A 14,937-nucleotide genomic window follows, 5' to 3' on the forward strand; every position below is an offset into this window, starting at 1 on the left:
TACAGCTCTCGTGGTTCGTGTTGGTTCCCTCCCGGATCGCCTAGGCTATTCCTTCTTTCTTGCTCTTTCTTTTCTTTTTCTTACTTTCGCCCTGTCCTGACAGGAATGGAGTCAGGGTCCCATTTTGCTGTTGGTCGACCAACATAGACTTTTCCTCGATCGTTCTTAGACTTGAGAAACACCAACACCCCCTCCGTCTCCCCACTTGGGTAAATCAAGCTCGCCTTCGCCTTCGTGGTCAATACCAAAGAGTGGCCAAGGCTTTTTCCTTAGCTTGTTTACAGAGAAAGATGTACTCCGTATGAGATTGGGAAAAGATAACTCGGAGGAGACATCTAGCAGGGTTCTTTTTAGACTGAGGGGGGTGTGCAGTCTTGGGCCACGGCTTGTCAACGAGGCGACTAGAGAGCCGGTAGGCATCGTTCGATGACGGTATTGGATCAAATGGCAAATTTGCTCTTCGCCCCGGTCTCGGATATTGGAGTGATGTGCTGGTTAGTGTTGATTCGAGCCATGGCGGATGAGCAAATTGTGGCCCCGAATCGTCATTCAGCTCGAGCGTGATTGACTGGAAATCTGCGCCTCAACCAAGGCAGAATTTGATCTGAGATGGAGGAGAAGAGAATTGCGAGATGCGTCATTCTTTATACGTTGACTGTCTTTTCAAACAGATGTCGTTATATGCGGTCTCTTTTTGGGCCGCTTTTTGTGGCCTCGGCCCGGCCATTTCGGGTGGCCAAGCGCGACGACACGCCACGGCACAGCCAGCATATAAGAGGATCCTCGTGAGACTTGCGCTGTTGTGGATGAAGCGAACAGGCGGCAACTAGGCACAACGGCATCTGGGCAGTATGGGAGATGCCTTTGTGTTGGCGGCTTCATCCGCTTCTTCCCGCCATCGTCGTGTTGGCAAGAGGACTAACACAGCCAGACTCAACACTGCCCGGCAAGAAGAGAGAGATAGAGAGAGAGGCAAAAAAACGGGTTACGAACGTGCATTACGCTACGGTGAAACGATCGGGACCTGCGACCAACATGCATCCATAGCTTTCTTTACTTTTCACCTGGGGGGAAGGTCAAGATAACCCGCATTAGGACGGGTGATGGCGGGTAAATGCAATATTGAACGACGACATGGACCTGCTGTTGGACCAGGAGATCGATTTCACAGGCACGAGCTTCTATCTCAAGAGTGGCTTCCGGCTTTTTACGACTTTGACCTGGTTGTAGGATTCACAACTCGATCCAAGCGAGGTGACAGGGCAAAATGGAAGAGAACTAAGGCCGGCTGTCTACAAATCCGTACACAGGCGAGGGGTTCTTTTTTTCTTTTTTTGTCGACTTTTCCTTCTTTCCCCCTTTTTTGGGAGGCCGGGGCTGACCAACAGCAGAAGAGAATCTCGTTTAACACCCTTGAAGGGGGAGGATGGAGGATCAGGATCCGTGTTTTTGCTGCTCCTGTCCGCTTCTCCCCGTTGGAATGGCTGTGGCTGGCTGTCAATTACAGTTGCTGGAAATAGTGTGTGAGATTTCAAAGGAGCGGTGTTTCTGCTGTGCCTTGCTTTGTTACTGGGTCGTTCGTAAAGAGTCTGAGATCTTTTATTTCGAGATGACTGAGACAATAATTAGGCTGCTTGTTTAGTTTGTTCGAAATCCATCCTCCAGGTCCCTGGATCGCCCGCTACGTCTAGTAGTTAGTTTTGAGTTTTTGTCTCGGCGTTCTTTGGACGTGAGACACTCTATCCCATGCTAGTTTAGTGTACGAATGTGTCACTTTGAATTGAGTTTCAGGGACTTTGTTTCTTTCTAGATGAGGCGAAATGTAGTTCATGTTTGGGGTGTGTGTAGAATGGGATGTGTGAGTACGCAGACTTTCATCTTGGTGTTCTCTCTGGTCTTCTCCTGCGTGCATGCCATTTAGGTGAAACTATCTATGTCTGATGTTTCGTAATAGTAAAATGAATCAAGATCTTCCGAATCATAGATCTAGAACATTTAAGACCATTTCACATTGATCTTTTATTGTCTTGTATTAGTATTTTGTCTCATTAGAAGTAGACGCGGCGCTCCGAGTTGTATTTCTTTGACCTTGTGAAATTACCTATGCTTGATGTTTCGTAGTCGTCTAAAATGAATTAAGATTTCCTAAAGTAAATATCTAGAACATTTGGCATTATTATACAATGATCTTTTATTGTCTTATATTAGTATTTTATCTCACTTGAAGCGGAGGCGGCGATTCTCTAGGGTGAGCCGTATTGATTGCCTTGACTGGGCGCCAGCATCTATCGACTGGCATCCTCACGATGTTTCTGGAGATTGGTATGGATGTTCAAATCGCAATGAAGAAAGTGTGGTAACATTTCTTCGTGCATTGCTCCTTTCAATAATATTTGTTATTATTCCTTGCCTTTTGCTACGGTTGCTGTGGCATATCATTTGCGAAACTCGTCATGTTTAGAGTCACTCACTTCCAAAGAAAGAACGGACAAACAACCTGAAACAAAAGGTATAGCAATATCTGAGATATGAATAATGAATCGCCCACTCCGAATATGATCGGTAGTTACTCCTGTTTCTCAATAAATGCATCGCAAAATTCTGTGAAGGGATATATACGGTCAACTCTAGGGTAGCAACACGAGAATGAAGATGAAGCCTCACGGCGATGATAACATTCAGCAAGCGCGCATAGAGACACAGCGAGATTCATTCAATATACAGTTATTCATTACACTACTTACGTATTTTGCCTGTATACCGGTATATCACAGCCCAAGCCCCTTTTCCGATGCGCGAAAATGAAACCAAATTGCAAATCCAAAGCTGCCCCATTTGCCTTCCCCAGATATATTTCCCACGGGCAGCACAATAAAAAGAAAATTATGAAAAGTCATGCCAACATATAAACATAGTGAATCCCATAGCCCAACATAAGAAAATGACCTAGGTATGATAACCGCGAGACGTCTACGCGGTATTCCCAGCTCCCAAGCAAAACGATACACAAACAAGCGTAGTAAAAAAGCACTCTGGTATAAAACAAAACTCACGTATGAAAACCCCCTCCTCCTCTCCACAAGTAACACAGTCAAGTATCATAATTTGTTCACAGCACGAAGTCAAATTCCGGATGTAACCGATCTAATCCAAGCGGTCTTTTGAGATGTCGTCTCTGCAAACTTGCCATTTAGGTTGGGGCCTCTCCGGTAGCAAGAAAAAGGGAGTATTAGGAGTAGAGGAGGGGAAAGAAAGAAAGAAACCGACTCATGGATTTAGTTTCCCGACCCCATCAGATTCAGAACGTTGTTCTTCACAGGTTTGCTGGGCATTCTATGCACCTTCGAGAGGCGGTACAAACGAATAGTTGAAGTCAAGAAGGCCGTCCAGCATCCAGTGCTGGGGATCGAAGAAATCATAGTTGGTGTCGCCATAATTCATGTTTCCAATTATGCTGGTCGGTGCGGTTGGAGGGGCAGACAAGCCTGGGGCGCCTGGTGTTAGTACACCATTCGCAGTAAGCATGTTGTTGGACGTGGGGAGACTGTGTGATGGCATCAACGTGCTGTCAAGTTGCGACGACGCGGCTGAGGACTCATTGGCCGAATCCGGATTCGTAGGGTGCTTCAAGGCAGCTGCACAGCAAATATTAGCTTTCCGTTAAGAAGAACGAAACAACACGCTCGCTTCTCGTCGAGACAAGGCAGAGAGAAAAGAAAAGGGGGAAAATCCTGCAGGTTTCAAGTGCAGCTGGTGTACCCACAGGCCGAATTGTATCGCTTACCTTCGAGCGATCCTCTGCCCAAAGCTTGATACTCCTCTCTCCATCTCCAAACGGAGTCGAAAACAAGGCTCATACTGTGACGACATCGTACTTTAAGCTGCAGGCTGTCGTCGACTTGGATGGGAGAATCGTCTTCGCGGTTGTAGTTCTTCTGATCCAACCGGGCACCGTTCCACATCTGCACCATTAGTTCGGCCAAACGCCACTGCAAATCGTTGGTAACCACACTGGTGGCACGGATGGCCTGGATGGAGCGGTGGAAGAGGTTGCGCCCGCGTTGGAAGTCAATCGTCTTGGAGAAGAAGGACCGCATCAACTTGAGCAAGGTAAAAGCAGCAGCTACTAACATCTGCTGTATGTAGTTGGTCGCGTAGAGCAAAAAGGTGCCCCCAATATTGTCGTGGGGTGAAGTTACCTTGTCCACCTCCAGGAGATCATCTAGGAAGCTGACTGTAGCCCGCCACAAACCCATCAGATCGTCCAAGTAGCCGGGCGTCTTGCTGGAGTCGAAAAATCCGGCCAACCTCATGTGAAGGGCGGCAGCACGCAAGTGCAGATTTACGACGGCACCCAGCTGTTGAGACATGATGGACGCATACAACTCTGAATACTCTCGTCGGTATACTCTCATGAGCATTGCCCTATGCTCGTCTCCGGCGACACCTCTGGGATCGCTTGCATTGCTATACATTTCCTTGGAAACCTTGTCGCAGAATCTTTCAATCTGAAGTCGGGCCTCCAATTCAGGAGAGAGATGCAACGCCGGGTCGTCGCCGGGTCGAAGGGCCAGAGTCCAGTCATACAAGGAAGAAGCTGGTTGGCCGTAGCCAGTGCCGATGTTTTGTGCCACAATGTTGCACACGGCCCACGTAGTGACACGGTCGGCAAGCTGCTCCTTATTCAGATCGACTGACGTTCGAGAGAAGTCTTGGATGTGGTTGGGGCGATGCAATCCGATTCCAGTCGCCGTCTTCATCATGACACCGCAGAGGATGTGAGTCGGGTCAGAAGTGGTAGTGCTGGTAGGTAGTGGCCAGGCGCAGAGCAGGCACATTGCCTTGACGACGTAGTAATTGCTAGGCACTTCGCCGATGGTGGTCCACAGGAACCTGGTCAGTGGCCCAGAGAGGTTGGAGATGAGGTTGGCGCAATTGGCAGGGCTAAATCGACGGGCAGCGACAGCGACGATGGACCAAAACAGGAGAGGGTGTTGTTGGTGATATTGGTCTGGGGATTGCTGAGGATTTAGGAATGGAAGGAATGGGTGGTAGAAGGCGAAGAATTCGTTGAAAAGATGGGTGACCGCTTCGTCGGTCAGCTGGACCCCTTCCAGCTCGTGAGAGAACCGCGGCATGCTATACGAGCCTCCTCTCTTGAGGTGGAGTAGGGATGACACGGCCTCGTCAGAACCCATCAGAGAAGGATTTCGCGTGTGAGAGTAGGTCGCGGTGCTCGGCGCCATGGGAGAGTTGAGAGTGTCGTCTTCGTCGAGTAGGTAGCCTTGAGCCTGGGCGCGGGCGATGTTGCGCCGTAGACGGTCAATCTCCTTTTCCATCTCAGCATGCTTGGATCGCTTCCCAATGCGCTTGAAATTTGATTCAATCTTGCATTCGAGCTTTAGACGGTTGCATCGTGAGCAGCTCTGGAATGGTTCTTGAACGACATTACACCGCAACTATTGCGCAACAATTGAATCACGAATTAGCCACCATAACAAGGCAATCAATTGCAGACCGCGCCGAAGAGGACATAACACAGGACGGGGTAGAAGAGGGCAGGGCATTTATATATCAGAGCAGAGCAAGGCAGAGCAGAGCAGAGAAACAAAAGCATCAACTCTCTCATCTCAAACTCCCTCGAGCATCTGGAAATAGTAGGCGGGTATGGTGGGGGAGGCGAGGATCGGGACATGGCAGGGTCGGAGGGGCTGACTCACCTTTTGCTGGCGACACTCGTTGCACGCGCGCTTGACGCCGGGCTGTCGCTTCTTGTCGTGATCACCGTTCTCGTGGTGGTCGCCGTGATCATCTTCGTTGATGCTGCCGGGGCTGCTCTCGAGGCCCATGCCACCGCTTCTCTTGCGCTTGGGCATTCCGTTCCCGTGGCGAGAGCTGGCAGGGCTGGTTGGGCTCATCGAAGGGGCCCCCCGGCCAACACCTGGTGAGCCATCCATACCGATGTTTTTGGAGTGTGCTTGGAATCGACGTGTTCTGCCTGTATGCTGGCCAAGAGACGGTGCTTGGCAGCGGCGTCTGCAGCAGTTCGCAGTTGGAGACGCTGTTGCGGTGCGAGGCCGATGGAGGGGGGCCGACGCTACAGCTTGGAGGCGATGTCGACTGGCGGCTTTGGAGCGGCCGGGCTGGTCGCGCGAGGCCGCAGCGGAACAGCGGCGGAGGCCCGGGATGCAATGGAGGTCCGTATGTGTAAGGACGGATTGGCTGGTCCTGAGGCCGAGTGCGGACGATGATGCTGGTATGGCCCAGGATAACTTTTTTTTTTTTTTGGTGATGGCGGAGGGAAAAGTCCAAAAAGCTGGAGCACCCGCCGCCTTGCAAAAAAGTTGATGTGCTGGACTGGAACCAGACGGTACCTGCCGGCGGCGCCAAGTGACTAGGGGAGTGGCCCCGTCGAGAAGTACAGCGCAGGTACTCCGTAATTGCTTAGCTGCAGCGCTCCGGCCGTCTCTCAGTCACATCAAGTCCGTCCGTGACAGCAAATGCACCGCCGGCGAATTACTGGATAATATCCAATTTGTTGTTCCTTGTCCTTGTTTCTTGTCCTGTCCTTGGTTTGTTTGCTTGTTTCCCCCTCTCTATTCTATACATCTATCTAGTGTTTATATATATATGAATCACTCCCCCCAGTGATACTTGGGCATCACCATAAAATAATCCAATAAAAACTGCACAATTTGCTGTTCCGTGCTGGCTTGTCCTGTATGCAAGTGCTCGCGGCTGCCAATCGCCGGCGCCGCCCAGCTGCAGGCCGTGTCCAAACAGACCCAGAAATGGCCCAGACGGCCCCCAGACGTTGCACCAGAAAAAGCCCACAAGGCGCGGAGTCCAAGAGGCGAGGGCAGCCACAGTGGGGTCCTCGAGCGTTGATTGGCTCTGCGCCGCATGGGATGTCACGTGAGGAGGCTGGCTTTGATATTGGACCAATCACAGATGGCCAAAAAATATTCAGAAGCGGGGTATCATCAAGCTGCGACTGTGGGAATCCTCCGCCATTGCGGCTGGTGATTGGCCGGCTGCGGTGGAGGGCGTCGGTCTCATGGCAAGGTGCAGCACTAATGCCGCTGTGCGCAGCGGAGCTACTGAGTTTGTCTGCACCAGAGCAGGTACTTGGCCTCTACTTGTGCCAACTTTGTACCTTGGTGGCGGCCGAGGAAGCATTTCGTCGCAAGAAAAGCACACACGAGCTAGCACAAACAAATGCGCTCCGTATGACGGCCTGCTATTACGAGTACTATGGCTGCTAGTGCCTCAATTTGTGACTCTTGTGTACACTTACAAAGTACGACGCTCCATGTGATATCAGCCACCAGCCAGCCGTGCAAGGGGCGACTGTTTTCCGTTTTGCCGTTCTACCATGTTAGTCTTAGTAAAGTCAGCCATGAGTTTGTATGTATTACTACCTAGGTAGTATCATTCCTGCAGCGTGATTCAGCCGGCATCTTAGAGGTACTAAGGAATGAAAAGCTACATGCTGGGCATCTAATTCGCAGTGCAACCATATTGTATCTCTACACCAACACGGCATCTCTCTTCCATGTTGGTTGCCTTACCTAAGCACACGCGGCTCATCCTCACCCTCCCTATGCCAGAACAGAATCCTCCCGTCATGTCATCAATGCTCTCTTCTCACAACCCATCACGACATATCTGACTCCCCCCTTCAGCTATACCAACTCATCTCATGCGACCAGCCTCGGCATCGGTGGATCGTGCTGCATCTGCCAGATACGGCGTAGTGCCGGCCAGCTGGAGCTAGCCCCTGGCTACTGCTCTCATTCCATCTTATCAGAGACAAATCGGAATCGCCTGTCTCATCAGCCAACGTGGCACGCATCGACACCGCCTTAGACATCCAGTCAAGTCACCGAATTGCTCTGTGCCTGACGTGAGATTAGCTTGAATAAGCTTTGTCGCCAATCGGGAAGCGTCAGACACTTTCCCTAGCCGGGTATCTTTGCTGGCGCCCCAATTCTTCTGTCGTTTTCTGGAAGCGTGGGGTAAAGTCCAACTTACAGTCTTCCTTAACTGCTTTCATTCATCTACAAGTGATTACTGAATCAGCAATACTTGTTTGAGCATTGAATCCAGCGTCAACCGTTCATACTTCTATCCGTTGTTATTGGTCCCTTTCTCTGTGTGGGTTGTTGCCATCCGGCGCATTTGTGTGACACTGCGTAGACTGCGTGTCATCATGACGGACACTACGCCAACGCAACCACCCGTCAAAATGGTGTTGAAACCAGTCCCCGATCGTGGGATTCGGGTGCAATCTTCCAAAACAAAATCCAGCCATCAATTTGCTCTTCCCGGTTCTTTACCGGAGCCTGGTGGGTGCAGCGCTGACTCGCCATCCCAAAGCGTACAGTATCACTTACATGACTTGTCAGAAACCATCCAAATCAACACCACTTCAGTGCCACAGCCGTTTCTGGAGCCGGACAAGCTGGAGCAGTGGAATTGAAACACAAAGAATATCTGATTAGTATTACGACTCTCGGGTTTATTGACTTCACTCACGAGCTTTCGGCCGGAATTACAACCACTTGGCGTCTGAGCTCCGAAGCCACCTGACTAATTCGGCTCCGGTTCGTAATCACTGGCCGTGATACGCGAGAATTTCCGGGGTATGAAGGGATTCAATGCTCACAAAGAACTTACTCACGAGGCTTGGGGGGTCACCACAGCCTCTTTGCCGTGCCTGATGCTACAGTGCCGTTTCTCAGAGCCGACGCTATATCAATAATTCCATGCTAAGGTAGTGCTGGATTGGATCTGGCTCCGACCCCGCACAGACCAAGGTAGATCGCCATCTCAAATTCTATCATCGGCTCGGCTACAAAGTGGGTTGAAAAGACTCCTTACGCAAGGCATCCGAGAAGGATAAATAGCTGCAATCAAGGCAAAAAGAGCGTTGGAGATACTCATTGCGGAACCTCTTGGCCTCGATTGCATTTGGAAGCTTTACAAGTTTTATTTTTCCATCTTTTCTTGTTTTTCTTCCTCACTTCAACAATACTAGGTCAACGCATATAAAATGTTCCTAGGAGAGACCAAGGACGCGCATGTCGTGCCATTCATTATTAATGGTCAAGACTACCATCCAGAGAGGTCATTTGATGTCATATCTCCTGTAACGGGCAAAGTATCACACCGTTGTGGTGCTGCCACAGTAGCAGATGCCACGGCGGCTGTCGATGCGGCTGCAGCCGCCTTCAAGACATGGAGAAAGTCAACACCTGCCTATCGTCGAGACATTTTACTCAAGACCGCCCATATCATTCAGCAGAAGACCGATGAGTTGGCTGAGATCATGTCACACGAGACGGGGGCTGCGACTCCCTGGGCTCTCTTCAACATCAACACGGCGGCAGACCTGATTAGAGACGCTGCCAGCCGAACCTCTTCCATCGAAGGCTCGTTTCCTACCTTGATGGATCCCAATACTAGCGGCATCGTTATGCGAGAGCCCTATGGAGTTGTTCTGTCCGTAGCTCCTTGGTAAGTTGCGACACCCCTAACTCTGCATTATGAACCGCTTCATCTCACAACTTCAATCAGGAATGCCCCTTACATTCTACCGACTCGTTCTATTGTTGGTCCTGTTGCTGCAGGAAACACAGTCATTCTCAAAGCCTCCGAGTTTGCGCCACAATGCATGAGGGCTCTTGTATCCGCCTTCCACGAGGCCGGTCTGCCCAAAGGTGTCTTAAACATGATTGCCCACGACCGGGAGACTGCGGCTGAAATCACATCAGCGTTGATTGCCAATCCCCACATCAGGAAAATCAACTTCACCGGCAGCACCAACGTTGGACGAGTCATTGGAAGACTCGCTGGCGAGCACCTTAAGCCAGTCATTCTCGAGCTTGGCGGCAAAGCGCCGGCCATTGTGTGGGAGGATGCGGATCTCGATTCCGCAGCTCAGCAATGCGCACTGGGCGCATTCCTTCACGGTGGCCAGATCTGCATGTCTACGGAGAGGATCATTGTCCATAAGAAGGTCAAGAGTCAGTTCGAGGAGAAGCTGAAAGCGGTCGTCAACGGCATGTTCCCGTCTGATGGACCCGCCCCTATACTCATCAACGAAATGGCCGTCAAGCGTAACAAGGCGCTGGTCGAAAATGCCACCTCCAAAGGCGCAACAGTGATTATTGGAAACGTCGAGGCTCTCGAGTCCCGTGGCGCCGAGTTGCGGCCCATCGTTATTGACAAGGTTGCGCCTGGTATGGATATATACAAGACAGAGTCCTTTGGCCCAACAGTATCCCTGTATGAGGTTGAGACGGAGGAGGAGGCCATTGAGCTTGCAAACGACGCCGATTATGGCCTGACGTCGGCCGTCTTTACTGAGGATCTCAGAAGGGGCCTCCGTTTCGCGAGGGAGATTGACTGCGGTGCCGTCCACATCAACAACATGACTGTTCATGATGAACCAGCTCTACCGCATGGAGGTACCAAGTCGAGTGGATTTGGGCGCTTCAATTCATCCGTCGGGCTGGACGAGTGGGTGAGAACAAAGACTGTTACTTTCAAGAACTAATATTGTCAAGAGGAGCGAGATGTAATTTTCATAGACGGATACCTTTCTGTACTTTTAAATTGTAGCTGTAGCTGTGGCTTGGATGCATTCAATACCTTCCACTCAAATTTGCCCCGAGAATCATGTTTATCTTGAACAAATAGCTGCCATTAAATCACGCCGCTAATTTGAAAAGCTTCCACCATTACTGAACTAATCATTGGTCTCGTTATAGATATCATATCATCCCAGGGTCGTCATCTTAAAACATAGAGCCATAAACATCGTTCCCCAATTCACCCCCCTCCATCGCCACCATCATCCTCCTCATCGCCGTCCCATCACTCCCCCCAACCGACCCATAAACAGCCTCCGCAAACATCCTCAACTGCATCGGAAACTCACGGTCCCCATAATGCTCGATAATATCGCTCTTCTCAACAGGATACCGCAGATTCGAAAACTCGTCATCCATACCCAGCTGCTCACACGCCTCCTGCTTCTCGTCATTCCACCAAGGAGGCAGCAACCCAGGCACAGCAGTCGCCTTCTCTAAGAACTCCTGAAAACCATATGGCCCGTCAGTGCTCCCGTCGTAAAGACTGCCCGCCATTGCTTCTCCTTCCATGGTGTACGTGTCTTCGACACGGAGGCGGTAAGCATCGACGAGTAGTCTGTATACGTCTTTCTCAGGGCGGTCGTGAAGCCAGGTGCCTTTGTCAAGGCGGGTGAAGGGCTTGGAGATGGGTTGATCTAGCCCTTTGGGGGGAGATAAGCGGGTGCTTGTGGGATTTGATGGCCTGGACGAAGCGTTTGTGGATTGATTCTTGCTGCAAATCTTCTTGTGGGCTTTCCAATCGGCTTTTTGGCAGTCTCGGGAGCAATATGGTGTTGTGTGGCATTTGGCGCATCGCTTGAGGGAGACCTCGGGCGGTCCTTTCTTACAAGTGTTACATGTTGCGTCCATTGTGAAGCTGGGCACCTGGTTTGATCGAGATATATGATGAAAGGGTGATTGATGCCCAACTTGAGGAGAATGGAAACAGTCGCCGAATACCCGTGATACGGAACATTTGAAGAAGAGCCTTGCGGGGTAAAAGTAAACATGCATGGCATACGGAGTACTGACTGGCAATTGGCCAAATCTTCTGCATGGTTTATGCCAGATTTGACCGCCTGTAGTATGACGTTGACTTTATTTGTGTTGTTGCATTTGCAAAAGCTATTTCGTGATGTTCGGTGCCATTCATTAACTGCTCGAGAAAAAAATCGCTATCATTCGCAATGGGATCTAAATATCTAATGCTGAGCCTCAAAAAGCTCTATAAATGGCATGAAAAACAATGCTGGATATAGTGGGCGGACAGGGAGGGTATCAGACTGCTTCAAAGCGCTGTATCAAAAAAAGGAGAGAAGATGGGTGCAGGAGCAGGCCAACAGAAAAAAATTCAAACGGTGGCAGCAAAAGATCTATCCCAATGTAAATCAAATCACGCGCATAGACAAACCCAAAAACAAATCTTTCAAAAGGGTCACCAAAGAGAACGCAGGTAGGAAACAAGACTATCTTTGTCTTGCTGCGTCTCCTCATCCACAAGTCAACTAACTGTTTCGTTGACATGTTCCCCTCGCTACCCAGCCCACTTTCTTTCGTTTCATGTACGAAACTGCAAACGTATAATAGAGAAGAGCATATTCTGCAAAACGTGGAGAATGACAGCAACGCTAGTGGGCAAAAGCTCCGGCCAGACAGCCAGATCCAATTTCCCCTCTAGCCCAACGTCGATTTTGAAAAACAGGGCAATCAGCCCTCTCACGACGAGACTCGCAACCAGCTCGCACCCCCACGTCACCATGGAAGCGTAAAATGTCAGGTTAAAGTCGTACTGCAGAGTCTCGTCCTCGGCCTTGTCAAAGGCAAAGTATGGATACACCTCCTTGTTTGCGCCAAAGTGAAGCACTAGGATACTCCCCAAAAAGGTGGTCATGGACGTGTTTTCAGCTAGAAAGCGGATGAAGAGATTTCGAGTTTGCAGCTTTTGATATGTGCCATATGTAAGCCCACTAAGGCCGAGAATGGTGAGAATTTTGTGAAATAAACGAGTCATCATGATGGGCGAAATGATGACCAGTCCTGTGGAAGAGAGAACTTGAAGGATAACGAACTGGGACGGCGAGCGAAGGCGGGCGTATAGAGCTCGGACATAGGTCTGGTAAGTAAGCATAAAATAGCTGCGAGTATCCTGTCAGCGAGTTGTTTGGATTGGGGAAGATCAAAAGGAAAGACATACAGCTTAAAGACCCAACTCAAAGGATAGCTTCCGACGCGCTCGCCTTCCCTGATACCCAGCACCCATCCGGTCAAAGCATCCAGTAAATGCACAGTCACTACCCAGCCGTACACATATACAACAGTTTCAAAGTTGTTGTGAGGCAATGTGCGGAGGTAAATTTCAGCATACGCTTCTCCCAAAACATACGCCATCAGCCCGATGAAGAGGGCCACACAGAACCACAGAAACCTCACAAAGCTTGCTGGGAGCCATCGTCGCCTCAGTGATACTCTAGATGCACCAGAAGGGGGCAACACTCTCAGAACATCTTGCTCCCAGAGGTCTTCAGGGAGATCACGACGCCGGCGGTGTCGGTTAGGAAACGAGTCGGGCTCTCCTGTCCACCACGAGGTGGTGAAGATGCGCTGCGTCTCAGAGAGAGAATGTCGTAACCCAATATGACGCTCGTTTGTCATTAGGATGAGAAAGGCGATGGCGACTGGCATGGCCATGACGATGAATGTCCATGATACCCATGCAGTGTTGTGAGCGGTGAGGAAGCGAGTAGAAGGTATGAAGTATACGGGAATTGGCACAGCAAGAGATAGGATGGCCAGAAGAGAGATTGTTATTGGGAATCCAAAAGACTGTGGCCACCTAGTGAGAAAGAAAAAAAGTCAGTCAAGCCAACATAAAACATGGCACAGAGTGTAGATATACGTACCAGTTCAGCCTGTAAAGATTGAATACTTTGGTGATCCAAATCAGAGCACTGAGGTTATAGAAGCCGTAGTAGACGAAGAGGAAGAACCAAAAGTTGACTTGCACACGGGCCGCTCCGTGACCGGGGATCTTGCTATCGAATGTTGCCGTGGTTCGTATAAGTCGCAGCCAGATGTCATTCGTTTTGTCACCGTCGTTTCCTTCGTCTGGGAACGAGTACTGCGGGAAAGGCACGGCACACCACGCAACGGCCTGGATGGGCACATGTGTCAGCCTCGGTCTTAGTGCAAAAGCGCTCACCCGTAGATGTTGATGACCATCCAAGAATAACAGCGTAAAGTAAACGTACCAGCGCCGCGGGGAGGAAGACGAGCAGTCCATATCGACTCCACCACCTGTCCACCACGCGCTTCACCGCCGAGGGCCTTGGATCAACAAACAGGTCGATAAAGTAGCTCTGCCACAGCCGCTCCCACTTCGAGTCGCCAACCGCTCTGTCATCCTCACCAGAACCGTCGCTCAGAAGCCCCGCCTCGATCTCGGCCACAATCAGCGCTCCGTAGCCAACATGTATGCTGTCGCGCCCGTTAGACAACAGTCCCAGAGGGCTGCTTGGTCGACGTGGTCCGATGCCAGGACGAGGGGGCACGGCTCGATAACGACCGAGCAAAGGCGATGAGTCTGTAGGTCGGACGCGCGATTCAGAGCCTTGTGTGAACTGGAAGAAGGCGGGCATGGCTGCCTCCGGCTGAAAGTGCTGGCAGGATGAAGCGAGACAAAGACAAGACAAGACAAAGACAAGAGATGCAAGGCGACGACAGCTGCAGCGCTGCTCGTCCCTGCTGCTCGTCCCGTCCTTTTTTTTTGGTTTGTAACCACAACCACAGCTCAGCCCAGCCCAGCTCAGATCAGCTCAGGTGTTGCTCTGCTGAGGTTTTTCTTCTCTCCCCGGAGAGATGGAATGCGACTCGCTCGCACGAGAACAAAGGGCCAGCCGGCATGTGGAAGCGTACGAGTAAATGACCTACAGCAGGGTCTCGTGCGCAGAGGGGCATCCCTGCATCTGCATGATGCCGCGGGTCTTGTCGGGCGCTTTTGGTTGGATTGCGAGGGCCCCGAGATGCTGGAGAATCGGCACTACAGCAAGATGGATTCCAGCAGATCCAGGTGCTGTGCTGCTGTTGCGCAGCTGCGGCAGAATGACGCGGTTGCCGCCAGGACCCCTGAAGCCACTGGGCAGCCACTGGGAACCACTGGGAGCTACCGAGAGCTACTGAGAGACAAAAACAAAGGCGGTGTGTCGCCCAATGACATCACTGGCAGCGGGAGCTTTGCAGCTATGTCGCTACTGTATGACCTCCATCTTTGGTGGCACAAACGGCATCCATTTGCTAGCTGGAG

At 50.8% G+C, this 14,937-nt stretch overlaps 4 protein-coding genes across 4 annotated transcripts; 1 reads left to right on the top strand and 3 right to left on the bottom strand.

Moving 5' to 3' along the window:
• Positions 1–2,727: 2,727 nt before the first annotated feature.
• V8C40DRAFT_230101 (uncharacterized protein) lies at positions 2,728–6,287 on the bottom strand. The gene is made up of 3 exons (XM_083212626.1): positions 5,721–6,287; positions 3,785–5,459; positions 2,728–3,635 (listed from the first exon to the last, which is right to left on the bottom strand). Exons 1-3 carry the CDS (start codon positions 5,955–5,957, stop codon positions 3,334–3,336), a joined length of 2,214 nt encoding a protein of 737 aa, XP_083079163.1. The 5' UTR covers positions 5,958–6,287; the 3' UTR covers positions 2,728–3,333.
• A 2,482-nt stretch (positions 6,288–8,769) lies between these two features.
• On the top strand, positions 8,770–10,752 carry V8C40DRAFT_10445 (aldehyde dehydrogenase domain-containing protein). The gene is made up of 2 exons (XM_083210703.1): positions 8,770–9,519; positions 9,580–10,752. The coding sequence occupies exons 1-2, from the start codon at positions 9,056–9,058 to the stop codon at positions 10,559–10,561; spliced, it is 1,446 nt and encodes a 481-aa protein (XP_083079164.1). The 5' UTR covers positions 8,770–9,055; the 3' UTR covers positions 10,562–10,752.
• A 50-nt stretch (positions 10,753–10,802) lies between these two features.
• Positions 10,803–11,507, bottom strand: V8C40DRAFT_260490 (zinc finger MYND domain-containing protein; the record flags this gene model as incomplete). The annotated part of the gene is made up of 1 exon (XM_083219148.1): positions 10,803–11,507. One exon carries the CDS (start codon positions 11,505–11,507, stop codon positions 10,803–10,805), a length of 705 nt encoding a protein of 234 aa, XP_083079165.1.
• A 126-nt stretch (positions 11,508–11,633) lies between these two features.
• Positions 11,634–14,662, bottom strand: V8C40DRAFT_230109 (uncharacterized protein). Its single transcript, XM_083212627.1, has 4 exons — positions 13,886–14,662; positions 13,538–13,788; positions 12,832–13,470; positions 11,634–12,772 (listed from the first exon to the last, which is right to left on the bottom strand). Exons 1-4 carry the CDS (start codon positions 14,270–14,272, stop codon positions 12,196–12,198), a joined length of 1,854 nt encoding a protein of 617 aa, XP_083079166.1. The 5' UTR covers positions 14,273–14,662; the 3' UTR covers positions 11,634–12,195.
• Positions 14,663–14,937: the final 275 nt, after the last annotated feature.

This window comes from Trichoderma camerunense (assembly GCF_050948025.1).
Source record: "Trichoderma camerunense strain CBS 138272 chromosome Unknown V8C40scaffold_1, whole genome shotgun sequence".
NCBI lineage: Eukaryota > Fungi > Ascomycota > Sordariomycetes > Hypocreales > Hypocreaceae > Trichoderma > Trichoderma camerunense.

Coding starts and splice junctions, on each gene's coding strand:
- V8C40DRAFT_230101 (XM_083212626.1), bottom strand. CDS start 5,957: ATGGATGGCTCACCAGGTGTTGGCCGGGGGGCCCCTTCGATGAGCCCA. Junction 5,460..5,720: donor ACGAGTGTCGCCAGCAAAAG/GTGAGTCAGCCC, acceptor GTTGCGCAATAG/TTGCGGTGTAATGTCGTTCA. Junction 3,636..3,784: donor GGGCAGAGGATCGCTCGAAG/GTAAGCGATACA, acceptor TTTGCTGTGCAG/CTGCCTTGAAGCACCCTACG.
- V8C40DRAFT_10445 (XM_083210703.1), top strand. CDS start 9,056: ATGTTCCTAGGAGAGACCAAGGACGCGCATGTCGTGCCATTCATTATT. Junction 9,520..9,579: donor GTTCTGTCCGTAGCTCCTTG/GTAAGTTGCGAC, acceptor AACTTCAATCAG/GAATGCCCCTTACATTCTAC.
- V8C40DRAFT_230109 (XM_083212627.1), bottom strand. CDS start 14,272: ATGCCCGCCTTCTTCCAGTTCACACAAGGCTCTGAATCGCGCGTCCGA. Junction 13,789..13,885: donor TCTTCCTCCCCGCGGCGCTG/GTACGTTTACTT, acceptor GTGCCCATCCAG/GCCGTTGCGTGGTGTGCCGT. Junction 13,471..13,537: donor AATCTTTACAGGCTGAACTG/GTACGTATATCT, acceptor CTTTCTCACTAG/GTGGCCACAGTCTTTTGGAT.